The sequence below is a fragment of the Sebastes umbrosus genome, chromosome 5, assembly GCF_015220745.1.
Source record: "Sebastes umbrosus isolate fSebUmb1 chromosome 5, fSebUmb1.pri, whole genome shotgun sequence".
In the NCBI taxonomy this organism is placed as follows: Eukaryota; Metazoa; Chordata; class Actinopteri; order Perciformes; family Sebastidae; genus Sebastes; species Sebastes umbrosus.
In genome coordinates this window covers 26169356-26186950 of record NC_051273.1, presented here as the reverse complement: position 1 = coordinate 26186950, position 17595 = coordinate 26169356, and the positions used below count along the sequence as shown (strand labels likewise).

The 17595-nt window shown below is 40.3% G+C and overlaps 1 protein-coding gene across 4 annotated transcripts in view; it reads right to left on the bottom strand.

Annotated features, from left to right (window-relative positions):
• Positions 1–17595, bottom strand: part of LOC119488018 (arf-GAP with coiled-coil, ANK repeat and PH domain-containing protein 2-like) — a 62455-nt gene that overhangs the window by 30807 nt on the left and 14053 nt on the right. For all 4 annotated transcript variants that reach the window (XM_037769164.1, XM_037769165.1, XM_037769166.1 and 1 more), the window contains exons 2-6: positions 11619–11676; positions 7298–7417; positions 6537–6590; positions 3047–3105; positions 773–956 (exon numbers count right to left, since the gene is read on the bottom strand). In XM_037769164.1, coding sequence (XP_037625092.1) covers positions 773–956; positions 3047–3105; positions 6537–6590; positions 7298–7417; positions 11619–11676 — 475 coding nt within the window. The remainder of the gene's footprint in view (positions 1–772; positions 957–3046; positions 3106–6536; positions 6591–7297; positions 7418–11618; positions 11677–17595) is intronic.

Here is a 17595-nt window from a genome sequence, read left to right as displayed (position 1 = left end):
CCTCTGAAAGTCATTTCCCACTACACAGAGGATTCAACCTCTGAAAAGGCAACGGTTTTGCGGTTTTTAGTTCTAAACATGAGAAGATAGCAGCATTTATTTACAAATGTGTTGTGTGGGCACCAACTGTGGGAAAAATCCTTCAATAATTATCATGTCACTGTTCACACCAAGAAGAGAATCTAAAATCTTCTTCTTCTGCTGCTAGTCCTGTTGACAGAAATAATTAAACTGAGGCTCAGTGTGTCCTGCTGAAGCATCTGCTTCTATCTGTTTATATTTGAGCCAAATCGACTCTGATGTGGTAAACTGGAACATGACAGGTAGATGAGCTTGTGTGTGTTTCACTTTGGATGCAACAGAATCAAACACAGCTGCTGTTCATTCCTCTCTGTGCCACTTCAGCATTTTTAACCTGACTCAGCATATTAAGTTCCACATCCAAATCCATGTTGGCTAGAGGTCTCAGAAAAACATCTTACATGACTGTGTGTGGCTGGGCTAAAGCTGCATGTCAGCAATATCTTGCTATAGATAATGTATTGTGTAATGTGCTACAAAATGTGGACTGAAATGAGGCTCAACATTTAAGGAATCCAATGATTACAGCACGTACCGAAATAATATGGACATAGCTTTTCTTCATTATTTTTTTAGCACATTTTAAGTGCAAGTATAAAGAAATATAGAAATTTTTAGCTTGTCCATCGATACTGTGCAACATAAGACTTCTGACACTTTCTGTCTTTCATTCCCAAGTGAGCTGTTGTACCTGTAGGACGTAGTCGAGGACGATGTGTCGGAAGCACTTGCGTGTGGCAGTGAGGATCATGGTGGCCTCCTCCACCTCATGCTGCTTGTTGCGGGGAGCCTGAGCGTTCTTGATCAGCGCCGTCTCCTTTTCCTCGCTCACTTTGTCAAATTGCTTCTTGGCTTCTTTGAACTTACGTATGTCACTGACAAAGACAGGGAGGGAACAGATTAAATTCAGTTTATATACTGCATAACTAATTATTAGTATGTAGGAGTGCAAATGGGGAAATCAAAGTTTAGCAAAAGAATCTGTTGTAAATGAAATCAAAGACAGGGATGGCCCTCTTTTCTAGAGACCATTTTCCAGGACATTTTAATTTTTCTCTGATTTTCCATGTGTTTTCAAAGACTGGAAAATAGGTCAACTGTTTTCCAGGTTTTCCAGGATGTGTGGGAACCTAGTAAGATGCTAATTTATTCATTTGGATACGAGAATAAAAGGTTTTACAAATTAGTTTTCCGCTGTTGTCCACTAATCTTGAGCACTAAAAAAATGTTTTGTTACTTCAGCTGGGTGGAAATAGATGGTGCCACAAATATTTAAAGCAGCACAACAGCATTTCCACACAATGTAGGGCAAAAGCTTACAGGGTTTGACAAGCTCTACCACCCAAGGTCAAATAGGACATGTCCCTTTGTTTTCAACAATCTTGTGAGAGGAATGGTCAAATGTTAAGGGAAGCAAGCTTATCTCTGGATATGAAGCAACACCATGGTCAGGCAACAGGAACACACAAAGGCTAAAGGTCTTGTGCTGTGTCTGTGTAAGTGACTGGGCTGCACCACTTGTCTAAGAGGAGGAGGACAAAGTACTCACAACTCTGCGCCCCACATTTGTTCTTTGGTGTGTTTTGCCTAAGTGAGATTAATGTTTGAGTGCCGCAAGGTAGTGAGTAATAATGATGGAACATGTTTCCCGGCTTTCTCTGAGAAGTATGGGTGCTGCTGATGTGGGTGTTAAGCCCCGGTATGCCTGGGGCAAAAGCTGCTAATCCTTATAATGAAATAAACCAGAAGGCCCCACGGCTTCCTGCAAGCAGTCTGGAATTCACTGCTGTATTAGGAGGCTTTAAACTGGGAGATATGAATAGAAAATATCGTTATACTGTATATACTAATAACTTACATGCACTGTCTGGATCATCTTACCATCAGATACATCAGATACATCCCTCCAGTTTCTACTTTATATTCGTAATTTCAAGAGTGGGCTTTCTGTATTCAAAATCCATTACACACTTCCTCCAGCACGGATTTGAAGTATAAACATATCAAGTTCACCTCATATATATTCAGTGTTTTTCATTAAAAGGATAGTTCAGGTTATTTAAAGCGGGGTTGTATGAGGTACTTATCCATAGTCAGTGCATTACCTACAGTAGATGACAGTCGGCACGCCCCCAGTTTGGAGAAACAGACAGGAGTTACCACACGGAAGCAAAGCAATGTACTGCTGTGGACCTAAAAGAAAGGCCCATCAAAAAAAATCAATATTTGTTTAAGTGTATGCTATATTTAGAATATCTTCACTGCTTTACCTTGCCGCCAGACAGCCCTTTCCAATGGGGAACTGTAGCTGTTATCTATGCTATCGCCAAAGCCACCAGACTCCATTGATAACAACAGTAATTTTACCTCGCAGAACACGGAAGTTGCTGGTTTACCGCTGTAGACCAGCAACTTCCGTGTTCCGTGTGCGAGGTAAAATTACTGTTTGTTTTTTAAATGGAGTCCGTTTGCTGTGGCGAGAGCATAGATAACAGCTTCAGTTCGCCGTCGTCGGAAACATTGACTGTATAGCTGTCTCACAGCAAAGTAATGCGGTGAAAATATTCTAAATATAGCATACACTTAAACTGATATTGATTTTTTTCGGGCCTTTCTTTTAGGTGTCTAAAATACATTTTGCTGCCGGCCCCGTCCGCAGCGGTACATTACTTTGCTTCCATGTGGTAACTCCTGTCTCCTTCTCCAAGCTGGTAGCGTGCAGACCATCATCTACTGTAGGTAATACACTGACTATGGATAAGTACCTCATACAACCCCACTTCAAAACACCCAAACTATTCCTTTAAGTTGATCTGGATGCAAGCATGATTAAAATGTAAATGTGCTGTAGCTTGTTCTCACAGAGAGATGAGGCAAAAAGTAAAATTGGGCCATTCTTCAAAAGCTTAGATTGCTCAGAGATATAACCATCTGCTTTCTACATCTTTATTCAATTAATACTTACTCTTTGACAAATGTTTGAAGCTGGGTCTTGATTGATCTCTGGGCCTGATCGAATAATATCTGTGAAGAAAGAAAGAAAGAAAGAAAGAGTAAATTCTCCTTTCTGTTTGGCAAAATAACTTCTCTCTAGTCAGTTGAACGATTCAAGCATTAAACATCTTAAGGCACTTCTCTAAGAAAGCAGCAAAAAGCTGATAAATGTATTCACTTTCCAGGCCGCGGGATGTTTTACAAGTCAGCATTCGGCACCTCTGTTTAGGAGGATTTTTTGTTAACATGACAGGGTGCAATTAGGCAGCTAAATTTACACAAACAAGCTGACTTTGTAAACTCCCCTCATAAAGACATAAACACGAGAAATGACGTGATTCCCTTATTTTTGGTAGTGAGTCACACCCTCATTAACCTGCGTGCTTCCTTCAAAATGAGCAACCAAGCAAAAGGCCTGTCTCTAAACAGGGCTTCAGTGCAGATTTCGTGGCCAGACAAGACAATATGAGCAGTGTGAGAGGGAGAGGCTACCAGTGACAAACAGATTGAGCACTGTGTTTGAATGGATCATGTGCTGAAAGATCGCTGAGTGGCAAAAACCTATATGACAGTCAGCTGACATGACCACAGTTTCCACCGTTGAGTCACAATCGCAGGCCTGCACTGTGGCTCCGGGAGGCTTTTAGGGGTCGAGTCAAGGAAGCTAATAAGAGGAAAGACTCTGCTGTTGAGTCATGGTAGATTGCCCAACACAGCTGTTCGGGATACTAGTTAAGAAGACATATACAGTATCTCATTTAATCTGGGCGTGTTACAGTCTATCAATAGAACCAAATTCAACCAAACCTGAACAAAATGAACCAAAACCTCTCATTGAAATGAAAAGAGAGACTTAGTCCTCATTTAAAGTATTGTTTTCCACTTCTTCATCCCCAGGAAAATATTTAATGCTGCATTCAGCTTTAACAGCTACACAAATAATGTTAAATTTATCAGTTTTATAACATTACATGGTTATTTTTTGATTAATCAATTCATTGTTTGCACCATTAATGGCCAGAAAACAGTGAAACAATGTTTTCCTTGAGTCCAAAGTGAAGTCTTCAAATTGCTTTATATGTCTGATGACAACAATAATACATTTTCTGTCGGTCTACCAATCTATAAAATAATTTAACTTAAATAAAAGTGCCTTTAACTCATTTTAACATTCTCCTGCACCTCTAAAAGTGGTATTAAATAATTTCATACACTGCACTGTAACTTTCATTCTTGTATTTTATACTTGTTTTTCTTCTATTTTAGCTCGTTTTGATTTTCTGTTCTCCTGGATTTGTAATGAAATTGTATTTAAATGTCCTTTTATAAAGAGTTTCTTTTGCACTTTGTCTCGATGCTTTTGAAGCTTTATGTAAAGCGCTTTGAATTGCCTTGTTGCTGAAATGCGCTATATAAATAAACTTGCTTTGCTTTGCTGATTGGTAGTTGCAGCAACAGCTGTAATGGTATCAGTCAGGGAGGAGCAGAATAAATCTTTTTAACACTTAAATGCAGATTCATTAATGTTATTAGTGGTCAATTCAAATGTATTTCATAAATAAAATCGATTAATAAATCTAAATAATCTAATAAATGTTTGACTGTATATTCATTCACATTCAAGATGATCTAAACAAATCATTTTAGCGCAGGTGTAAAGTTACCATCCACAACTACAAAGATCGTAGAGGTTCACTTCCCAGTTGCAGCACCCCCGGCTTGGTTGTTTGTTCTAACAAACATGCCGCAGACAGTGCGATGACGGCTGGGAACTCACTCTGAACATGTTATGCAGAGCTAATAGAAACATGACACGACGGGGGAGATCAAGCAAAAAATGTTTACTGTAGAACAAAAGCCTCTAGCTCGCCCTGCGCCTCCTTTCTGTGTTCTTAATGAGAGGACAAACAGAGGAAAGTTGTGTCTCCATTTCCGAATGTCAGTGTCGAGACTGACAGCTGAGGAGGCTAACACAGGGACTCTGGGAAAGAACACATAATCAGATCTGACCTACTGGGCTCCTTGGAGAGTTTGACGGAGGACAAGAGAGGATAAACCAATAAGGCGTCATTTTTATTTATTATCCAAGAAGAGTGGTTGGAAGTGGAGTGCATTAGATGACCATGCTGTAAAACATGTAAAGCTGAACAGAATACTTATGTGACTGAAGCCTAGAATGGTTCTTCTTGTAGTTCGGCTGTCTCCAGGATGACAACCACATCGTAAAACAATTGACCACGACATGTTTACCTCAGTAACGCGTGATTTACTCCAACAGATACCGCAGATTCCACAATACAGGGGATGGATTTAAGAGACAGGAAATCCTCTCTCTCTACACCATGGACTTTATATGCTGGGAGCAGAAGTAACTTTGTGGTTTTTTGTGACAAGAAACCCCAAAGCTTTGTTGACATTTAAGAAATGCTTCAAGAAAAAAAGGGGGTTTTAGGCAACTGACCCAAAGGATTTTCATTTAACCACTTTTTTATGGAGGGCAGTGTTTGCACATTTTACACCAATATATGAAAATAAATATTCAAATGTGGAAAAAGCACTACCCCGGTTGTCTGCCTCACGTGCACTGAATGCACCAAATGACAGGAGTCACACGACATCACTTTCATTAACTGAAAATGAAATGTGACGTTTGGTCAAGCTGAACGAGGAATAATTCAACAACATCCGTAATGATGGAGAATACTCGGCCGCAGAGAGAGCGTGACACCGTGTCCCAACAGCAAGAGTTACGTTACATCATGTAAACAAACCTGACTTACCTATCAGCTGTGCACGTGAGATCTGACTGGAGACGTAACCACTTAAAAGATGGGTGAGTAGTACCTGCTATCATCCGACGTTTGTACTTTTTAAATAGAACACGCATGTTTTATCTTGTGATATTTACTGTAAATGACTCTCTATGCTATCTGCCTCCAACCACATGCCACCTTATTTAGGTTTTGGACGAATAGCTCTACTATAGGCTATTGGGAGAGTACATCGCAGTTTGTTTTTTTGGGGCAATGTATAATTTTATTTAGCTAATTTAATGGTCAGCCTCCGAAGAACGAGAGCCACTCAGCTGCTGGGAAACAGGATATGAAATCCCACCTGGGAGCTGCGTGTTCTAGCCACTTTCTTCTAATTCTGAATAGCCCCATTAAAGCAGTTGAAGGTTAAACGTCTTGCTCAAGGACACCCCAACATCATAGCTAAACCTCTATAAAGCATTTCTTGTACACTTTCCGCTTCCCTTTCTCAAACCAGTGGCCATCCTCTCACAACCCTAGGGTCTCCGTCTTGTAGTCTGCTGCTGTCCTTCCCAGCCGTAAATAAAAACTCTGACAGTTAAAGAGCTGTTCCAGACTGATGGCCCAGCTGGGTTTTGTTATCGCCCAGCTATAAAGAAAAAAAAAGGATGACAATACATCCGGTTTCACATGGCAGTGATAGCATACCGTGTGATAGTTGATCATCTCCTGCAGGCTTTCAGCAAACTTTGTGAGACTGGACTGTGGAGAGAAAAGAAGGAGAGAGAACATCACCACGTGACACGCACAGAGCAAACAATAAACACAAGGCCTGTATCAACATAATAAGAAAAACATAATAAGATGCACATTTCTGTCAAACAGGTATGGCTACACAGAAACGTTGGTCTTTTTAGCGACACAATAACACTTTGGGAAAGAATTCTTTTGGCTAAGTTACTCCCTCTAAATAGATGCAGTGGCTGAACTTGAAACCCAAGGGAGAGGCACTGAGGGAAATACACAAAGGCAGAGAGGAAGTGCTTGACTCGCCACGCAAAATTCATGTGAGAAAACAAAACAAAACATCTGACCTCGACAAGACCCAGTGGACAGTACAAGGTTTTTACTAGGCTTCATTTTTTAAAATTTAGATTTTATCTGGTAATGTTATGGAAAGATGGAAACACTGTACTCAAAAGAAGGCAGTGCGTGCAACAGAGAGGAAGTACAGGCCTCTTTATATCTGGGAAATAGGAGGAAATCAGCCATAGTTTTACACTGTGCTGATTTTAAATATTTTTTATTTTACTTTCATCTGATAAATGATATAAAATCATAATTTATAAAATGTCAAAAGAGGCCTGCCCTCACACATGCGAAAAAACAAAAACAAACCCACACTGTGATAGTACTAATGCTGGTGAGTTTCTATGATTCAGATCAAGCCAGGTTGTTCTTCTGTTTACCTCGATGACCTCATCTTTGGTGGACTGCTGGGCTAGCTCCCGGATCCCGTTAACAAACTGCTTGTTGGCTGCATTGTAGGCTTTTCCAGCGTCAATCATCCCAATACACAACTTCACCAACTAGAGAGAGAATGAGAAAGAGGCAAATGCTTAGAGGGAGAAAAAGAGAGAGAGAAATAAGAAATGCAGTAATAGAGTGGAGAGAAGATGATAACACTTAAAGAGAAACTAGAAACAGTGCTGCTCATTTCTTCAGGGCTTTCTCTTTTATTAAAACTCTTGAAGTTTGCTGCTAAAAATGGATTCAGGAAGCGTAGATTTGTTGGAATGTGGTGCTGCAGAGCAAAAGATGATGCTTAGTCAGTTTCTTGGTAATTAACAACAGGCACTTCTTTCCCTTCTGACTCATTGGGGGCAACGATAATTCCAGGTTATGTAAACTCACAACAAACGCTGGCCGTTCTCCATCCAATCCCACACAGGAGATGACACAGAGCCTGAATGTGCCACTGCAGCAAAAGCAGCTCAATAACTCAACCAAAAATGCTAATTTTAAGCAATTTCCTATGTTGCTAAGTAATTAATATAAGCTGGTAAAATACGAAATGCTCATCTCTCCTTCAGGAAAACCTTATATGAACAATTGACACTGATATTTTGCAGCAAAACTCACTCTTAGGGAATTGAATCAGAAATTAAATAAAACACAAGCAAACCATTTGAGTCATATATTAAACTAATCTAAATAATGCTGTCATATCCAAAAACATAACATACAGATATTAAGAACAGACAAATTTAATCCCAAACATATAACTGTCTTAGGGCGCTTTAACAAGCTATAGTCTGTTTGGCAAGTCCGAATCAGAGTGAGACTGATTAGTTTTCTGCAGTATTTAGTCTGGTTCGGATTCACAGTCAACAAATTAAAGTGGCCCAAATGAAAAAACGTACATTCCGAGAGGCGTGTACGAAAGAGAAAAGCCAAAGTTTCTTCACTTTGACTCAGCACTGATCAACTGTGTGCATGAATCTCTTCTCCTCCAGTTTATCTCGGTTCACTTTATAAACGTTGCTATTTTTGTGGACGTTATTTAGTATATTCTGTATGTTCTCTTCAGCCCAGAATAGATGTCAAGCAAACATCACATTTCTGCACAAGTCCAAGTCAGTCCTCTCCCACTCATGTTAACCTGTTGTTTACCTGTATCCATCTCAACAAATGCCGGCAGAGGCAGCCTGCGTTTTGGTTCGTTTCCTGCAATTGGGTCGGATTATTTTCTCGAAAACCACACTAGAGTCCTCTTTAAAACGGTCCAAGATCACCTCTCGCAAGCGGTTTCGGACCAGTTGTTTTGGTCTGCACTACAGTATGATTACTGCATTCACAACTGCCCAAACAAACCGTACCAGAGTTTGATTAAAACAGACTAAATGTTGACTTGTGAAAGCGCCCTTATGCAAACAACTATTACATATCAGCAGGTCTTGACAAGGTGGATGATAATTTTTTACCTAAACACACGTGCTAACACCCATCCACACACATTAACCACCATAGTCTGTATATCCTATTTGATCTCCTTTGCATAAGAGTTTTGTTTTTGATCATACAGTTGAATCAGCACTTCTAAACAGTTAAAAAAAACTGACCATTGTAACCTTCATGAATGGAGGATTTATTGCTGGACTGTTGTATGAGACTACATTAGTTTCAGTTAATTGGACCTGAACTGGCAACTGAGTTTATTCATAGTCTGCTATTAGCTGGTTGATATTTCCATAAGTTATCTATTATTTCATTTTTATGAGTTTTTTTTTTTTTGCTTGTTTATGAAATGAAATGTAGTTAAAACCTCTTTCATGTAGACATATGAAATTTTAATTTTCACTATTTATTAGTTTGAATTTCAAAATAAAAGGAACTGTGAACTAGGGCTGCCCCCTCTTAGTCGATTAGTCAACTAATCGGATGTTTTGGTCGACTAAGATTTTGTCAATTACTGTCATCATCTCTGGTAAAAAAAAAACAAGATTTAAAGTGGTGCTTTTGTGTAATTCTGTGTGGAGGAAGTTTTACAGATCTGTCGAGTAAATCAACTAATCGATTAGTTAACAAAATCGTATGTTGTATGTACAGTATATGTAATCAAGTGTTAGTTGACTAAGAATTTCTTTGGTCGAGGACAGCCTTACTGTGAACAGCGTGAGGGATGCTTTCATTTTAAATGAATTGAACCACAGTTCAATCAAATCTGACCTCAACCTAACCTGTAAGTACATGCAGAGTCTTGGCTATAAAACAACAGCTAGTCACTGATACAGTCTCCACTCTGTTAGGAAAACATTCCTTTTATGAGCAGATTTAATATTGGCTCAGTTAAAAGTCTGTTTACTTTGGGCAACATGTCTGCGTGTGTACATATCTGGCAGGTAGGAAGTTTAAAGAAAAAGTTGAACTCTGGTATCTTTAGCCCGCTCGACTATCGACTCCACCCGTCAACACGTACACACTCAGACACACACACATTATCACAGCCATATTCATGCAAACAGACACACCCACTCTCCGGCAGATTCTTCCTCTCCAGATCGAGAGGGGAAGTGAGGCCGGGGCTGAGTCACAGAGGTGGGGTGAGGAGGAGGGTGGGACTCTGTGAGACTGTAAGTCCAGAAACAATGAAATGGGATCTTCCAAGCTCGAGGTCTCGCCCTCAGCTAGTGAACATACTCTCAGCTCTGCGGGGATCCGATGGGAAGAGGGATTGGTTTGCCAACAGGGCAGGACACAATTACTGATTAAAACTAGTTAGTGATTAGTTTAGTCTAGTTCAGAGGTTTTCAAAGTGAGAGACGGGTCTCCCCAGGGGAGCATCAAACTGTTTCAGGGGAGGCTCAGTGAATGGAAGTGAAAACATATTACATTAGTTTTTAAAAGAAGATCACATAGAATAGCCTAAATGTGTATAATTTGGTTAAATTCAGAGAAACAGTAGTTTTTTCCACTTTCCCACAGTCGGAAACTAATAAATACCTTAGGACAGACCTTTTTTCATATATTAGGTGTTATGTCAAACAACAATAATAAGACTATCTTAGCTCAATTGTTTAGTGTCTATGGGGTCAAATAAAATAAACATGATCTGTCCAGGAATTGAGCAAAACTAACCAGAGGGAGATGAACTGTGACGCAGCTCTCTAGGAGAAAATATAATCTGAACCAGCTGCAGGAAACAATACAGTTCCCATGTGAAAGTTAGTATTAGATACAAAGATTCAACTATTCGTTCATTTTTTTTTTTCTTCATATAGACTATCTGGCAATCAGAAAATCCATTGGCGTTTCAGTGATGATTTCGACAAAATTAACCGAAAATATTTTTACACTTCTCAACTGGTGGGGTCCGCACAGTCTGCCTGGGGGATTCAACTCAGCGGGTCAGGGCGAGGGCTACTGGCCATTGCATTGTAAAGGTCCGGGGTGAAGGTGGCTTGTGGCTCCGGCCAGGAGCTTTACAGCACCCCTCGCCCGGACCTCGCCGCTCTCCGGGGCCGTGGTGCTCATTGCGACCTCTCTCCCTGTGGGGAGGGACGGGACTCCCGGTGCGATTGTCCTCAGTGTGAGGGGACTGCGGTGAAGTCGGCAAACCACCCAACCCGTGTTGAAACAAGGACCCCATCTTGTTTATCATGCTAGGGTGTGTGACTTCTTTTGCTGTGTCATCATCATTCATATATATACAACCAATGTTGATGATTAATTTATTTACAAGAGCACAAAGTTCTTCATATATCTAGCCTCTTGAAACGACGGCATGACTTCAAAGACTTCAAGTCGACTGAAGATTTTGATAAACAAAATGTGATTGTTAGAATAAAAGATGATTACAGGCTCATAGAGTGAATTAATCAGGCGCGGGTAAAACAACATTTGGCTGGCAGTTGGTGTTAATTTCCCACTGTGTTGTTTTCAATGAACAGAGATGTGATTATCTGCTCTAACTTCAGATTCATTGGTACATCTGAAACACTGGAGTGAGTCATGATTTTTTAGTAATTATAGAAGTAAATTGTCCAATTACAGCACATACTACAGTGTAATCGGTGTGTTTCTTCATATACTTCACACCCCGCATATTTCATCAAAGTGCAAGCCAGGTGCACAGTGTCTATATCAAAGGCAATGTGCCAGGGGATATACTGGGGACAAAGCCAGGGACAAACCCGCAACTTTCCATTTACAGCATGGCCTCTGTTGCTGCCAGTTCACGCAGTAGAACAAATGAACAATTAAGCAATGTTGTTCATGGGTGGTACTCACTTTGTCGAGCTTGGATTCCAACTCGCACACATCCCCCTCCACTTCCTCTATGGTGGCTCTGTTGGGAAAAGAGAAAAAAAAAAAGCATTTGAAATAAAGTGCAACCATGACTCAATACTATCACTGACTTTGATATGCTAGATGTTGAAGGAAAGATAAAAGAAACGCTGCAGGGGAATCTTTATGTGAAGAACAATAACTCCCTCTGTGCCACTTTGGTTTACAGCCTTTGCCACTTTAATGTTTTACATGACAGTACTCTATTTTTACCTAAAGTAGAAGGAAAGCAATAAATGGCAGCACACACATATACAATGCATGAGAACATCGCAAGTATCCATGACATCATATCCTGATAACTTCTATCAGATTTCTGTCATCATTCTCTATGATTATGGGACAAATACTTGCCCGACTGTTACATCTTATATCGACATCTTAACCATTTAAATACAGCAGGGACTTCAAGTTAAATGTGACAATTCAATTTCACCAACAATTATAGCCACTGAAAACTACAATTGTAATCCATGATATCATATGCTTCTAGTGCTGACACAACCATGCGCAGAAACACACACCATTAGAGGCAGCCAAACTGAGAGCTGCCATTTTGGGTAATGCCGCAGGGCTGGAGTCAGGTCTGGCAGTCTGCCCCTTAAAATGTGACAAAGCACAGCTTGGTTCTCCGCAGGATCAACAGCCTACGAGCATGCGAGTAGTGCCACGACAGGGCAAGAAGAAACTCAAAGACCTCGTCCCAGCACGGGCTTGTTGCATTAATCAGCACTCATTCTTGATAATAATCTGTGCAGTTTTATCTATGCACTCTTATCTCTAACGGAGGTAAAACACACCATTAATAATGTTATGAAGATACTACCCTAGCCTCCTCAAGGATACACCAGCAGGAAAGGTGTTTGCTGTGCTTGAACTCAGGTGTGTCTAATAATTATAACACTATGGCAGTTTGTGTTCATCATCCTGGTGAGGACTATGCATTAGTTATGTTGGCAACATCAGCCACATTAAAAGGTATATTTGTGTTCATTTTCCACCCTACAAAGTTAACTAGAAGTACTGCTTCGCGGTTGTATGCCTCCGCCAACCAGTCAAGTTGCAGTTTACATCCAAGTCGGTCCAAAATGTCATTACTTCATTTGATCCTATAAGATATTTGTATAAAATTATCATAAGGAACATATGAATTCTTGAGTTATGGCCAAAAATTTGTTTTGTGACCTTGAACTTTGACCACCAAAATCAAATCAGTTCATCCTTGAGTCCAGGAGTCCAATTTGGACAGACGGACAACCCAGAAATACCTGCTGGCGCCAACGTGGAGGTATGAAAACACAAAGCAGCAAAAGACATCATTGCAAGATTAACAGAAAGCCAGAGAAGGAAATGTCTTTTGGGCTCCGTTTGTTCGCACATTACAAAAACTGAATGTATGACACAGTACTACTGTTGTATGGTGTTTAGTCTTATATCATCAGTCATATCCTACAGCTAAGTTGTGGCTTTTAGATGATGCATGTTCCACATTTAAACAGTTCAACAGTAGTAATCAGCATAATCTGCAATACTTTTTACACAATGGGAACATTGGAATGGTTCACATCTACTGGTGCAGTTGGAGCACTTTCTGTTCATTTCTTGTAAAATTGATTATCTAGATTTCAGGCTTGTGATGTTGCCCTCAGCTCTGGATCACTGGATATAAGAGCATTCATTTAATGGCATTGTTTTTATTTAAGGGAAAACTCACAAGATATCATGCAGGACTGTGAGTGTGAGAGTATGTGCACGTCGTGTGTGTCAGTATAAAGCAAAAGGGATTAACAGTGACACCCTGCAGTAGCAGCGGCTGGCATTCCCCAGACCCCCTCCAGCTGTTTGTTCTTCCGTATGGTGTCACACTGACAGCTGCCAACATCTGGTCGCTGTCAGGGGAAAAACAAGAGGCTGACTGAGCTGGTTGAGTGCTTTCAACAAGAGGTGCAGGGATCAAGGATTCCTGTGTTCATCATACAGAATCATTTTTACTGTATGTACTGTATATAATGAGTTTTATACTGAATCTAAGGCAATGTATTGGTATCTGTTAATTTTTTTAACAATAACAAGCACTCAATGAAAGTTATATTTCAAAACAGGGACCACCAGAGGCCTGAACAACATAAGTAGAATTTCAATTCCGCTATCACTTGACCGTATTAGTAGTCATCACTTCCAACACAATTATTACCGTAATCACGATTATAAACAGATCACTGCTTTCACTTCCATGTTGCGCAACACTCCTGCTAATGTACAAGTCTTTGCAAGACTGGTTCTTATTGGCAGTGCATCTCCTAGAAGCAAAACATTACAAATATTACTCTTCTACTCTGGACTGCAGCCGCAACATTCAGGAGAGTTTTTCCCAGGCTGCCGCTGTAGGGTGCGCCTGATCGAGATTACTATTCAATTAATTGTGCAGCCCTACTCCATTTACAGTAAATCCACCAAAATCATTTTTCTATAATATCTATCCATGCATACCTTTTGAGCTCAGGGCAGCTTGGAGGTTGTTGTCTTTTATATGAAGGTTGTCATGTAAAGTACTGCTTGAGGTCAGTAACTTTACGATAGAATCTACATGCCCGAAGTGTTTGTCTTATTTACATACGTGCTTCATCAGCAAGTAACAATGCAAGTATTTGAATACACTCCTAGTAGAGAAAATGATTGATTAAAGCAGAGATTGAGCAGAAGACGTTAGAGGTCCCTACAATAAGGAACACAGAGTGCTGATATTGGTGAAAACCCAACATCTGGCTGAATGACAGTCTGGCCTCAATGGTGCCAAGAATCATTAAGTCCATGACCAAGACATTAAGCTCCAGCTGCTCAGGAACGGTGCCCCATTGCTGAACCTGAGCTTGAACCTTGCTGGCTGGTTAATTGTTACCATGGCTGAAATGGATCTATGATGTTCACATGCTGGTTATGCTACCAGGAGAAAAAAATAACTTGTTATGCAGAAAAGTGTTATTAATCAGAAAAGCATGCACAGGCAACAACTTACTCAACAAGTTGAAATGTCGACATGCCAAAACCAAACTTTTGTGCCTGTAGAAACAGACATGAGCCAAATTCGTGTGCCAGTCCCTTAGGTGCTAAACCTACACTGCATAAAGAATGTAGGCTACAAGGGGTGGGAATCAGAGGCCTGACAATACGATATCATCACGATACTGAAGTCACAATACGATCTAATTGCTATTTTAAAATTTTTGAGTATTGCGATTTATTGTTAAGAGGTTAGTAGTTTATATAATAAAAGATCAACACTTGACGTCCGTGTATCAATACAATATTGCCATGCAAAATATTGTGATACTACACTGTATTGATTTCCCCCCCCCACCCTTAGGCTATTGTATGGCAAAAATAATTTTACTCATCTTGTGTACTATGATTATAACATATAAACGTAAACTTAAATAACATGAACTGGCATCAGTTTAAACAGATTACTATATCTTCTGTACTATATAATTCAAGAAACCTGGTCTACAAGAAAGGCTTGCAACCTGGGAACAGTGTCACAGCGCATCATTGTGGTGCTTTTTATGACATTTTGTTAACCCAAACACAGTGGAATGAACTACGGGGCTTTAGTAGACAAGGAGGGCAAAACAGGGTCAAAAGCAATAAAGAGCTTGTCTCTTTCACACACACATTAATCCTGGTGGTCAAAAGCTAAGAGCATGTTACAGGCGCTGTTTGCCTTTGTCATTTGCTACAGGCAAAGTCCATTTCTTTGATGAATCACCCACATGACGACAGACTCTAGTGTCTAGTGACTTCAAGAGGATTTGGTCTATTCTTAAATTTCTCTATATTTATACACTGGGTATTTTGCTGGTACAATCCTTGGCTTGCCAATATTACCAGCAGCCAGAGGACATTACAGCTTTAACAGAATCCCAGATTAGTCTTCTGTGAAAGATTTAGGTATGATCTTAAGAAAAACCACGAGGGGATAATCACACTGATATTATCCCTACACAAAAGCCAATCAATTTACATTTCTAAATACATCCTGTAAGCAGCAGATCTGTAAGATTTTAAATCAAGGAATAATCTTCATTCTCTCAACAATGCCAGTCGCTTTCCCCTTAATGAAAGCACTTGACCTTATTTGTTCAGGTGTAGCTGCTCAGAGGCAAACAACAAGACACCTTTGGAGGGCAGCTCTCGGATGTGAATGTGTAAAACTGAATGAATCGAAGGCAGGATAGCCCGGGAAAGGTCAGGCACACTCAGCCATCTTTCAATGGAAAAATAATGGTTTAGAAATATTAGCCTTGTGGAAATCTTGCGTAATCCTTAGTCAGTCAGTCAGTTTCTCACTGGCTTTCTATGCAACCACGAGAACATGACTATTTCCTTCTAATCTCGAAACTTGAGCCAGCAGGGTGAACTTGTGAAACTGCTGACAGAGGATAAGAAAAGGAGGGGCGCTGGCAAAGTGAAAATCTGGGCCATTGCGTCACAGCTCTGACCTTGGAGCATGTCCAGCTTGAGTCTGGATAATGAGCAGCAGAAGAAAGCATGAGAGAACGAGACACATACTTTTAATTCCAACACACACTCCACTTTTTCACTGGAAAGTATGTGGTAGATACTCCTAGATACTGTAGATAAGACTCCTAGAAAACATGGCACTTATACACAACAAAAATACATTTCAATTCCATATATCCACACGGTGCAAATCACTTTCACACTATATACATATATATATACACAGTACATACATTATATAATAGAGGTAGAGAAGACAGAGAGGGGATTCAGAGAAACACCAGCAGTCCTCTGCCTGGAATTCAACTGATATTGATAAACTGACTGCTGACCAACACTCTTTCCATAACTGGCCTCTGCCTGGCTGAGTAGTTGGTTTTAGTGAATTGCTCCCAAAAGGGGCCCAAGTATTCTGCTAAGGTTTTAACAGTTTGCAAAATTCATAGTCTGATAGTAGGCTTGCCACGGTAGTCGGTGTTACCGGGCATACACCGATTACATTACTTGCCTACCGCCCCCACCGTTGTTTTGCTCTTTTATAGAAACAAAACCCATTTAGTTCATTTTCATGTATCAGTGCCATGTTATCAATACATAGTCGGATGACGGACACTACAAACTGAAAGTGAAAGTGTCTGCTCCGTACAGCAGGAGTCACACTGGATGAGAGAGAGTTGACAGACAACACGATGGCCAAGAATTTGGTGTCAAAGCGAAAAGCAAAAGCGCCTATTTGGCAATACTTTGGATTTAAACCCAATGCTATATGGGAACCAGGACCTTAATGAGGAAATCACCATTTGGAGGACAGAGCGATCACATCAAGTGGGCCCGGCGCTGAGTGGAAACCTGCAGCCCCGCAGAGAAAGCATTACATATAATGAGCGTCATCTTTTCTTGTAAAACCGTGTAATCGGTAACACCAATCTTGTCGTTGTTCGAGGTGTTTGATCATGAACCAGATGAAATTTCAAAGAATAAGGGTGGCACTGCATGGCCTCCACCCAGGATTGCCTGAACAAAGAGCATATGGGGCAATTTTCTTCATGGCTAGAGTAGGTCAAGAGCTCTTTATAGTACTGCTCGAGCTATCAGGCATACATCAGTTATGAGAATCGAGAGACACCAAAGTACACAGAAAAGACCTCTGTAACTGCATCTTGAAGTGTTAACTACCACAGAGCTCTGTGATCTGCTATCCAGGTTTATAAATTATAAATTACTTGGGTTAAAGAAATGCATAAATGTGCATTTATGTTTTAGAAGCAGAGGCATTGGTGGATTAAAACTCTATAGTGGGCGTAACTTTACCCACCAAGTTATAAAGCGTGCTAAAAGCAATGTCACGCAATGTTCTTCATCAACGAAGCACTTATAAAAGGAAATCACATGGTTTGTA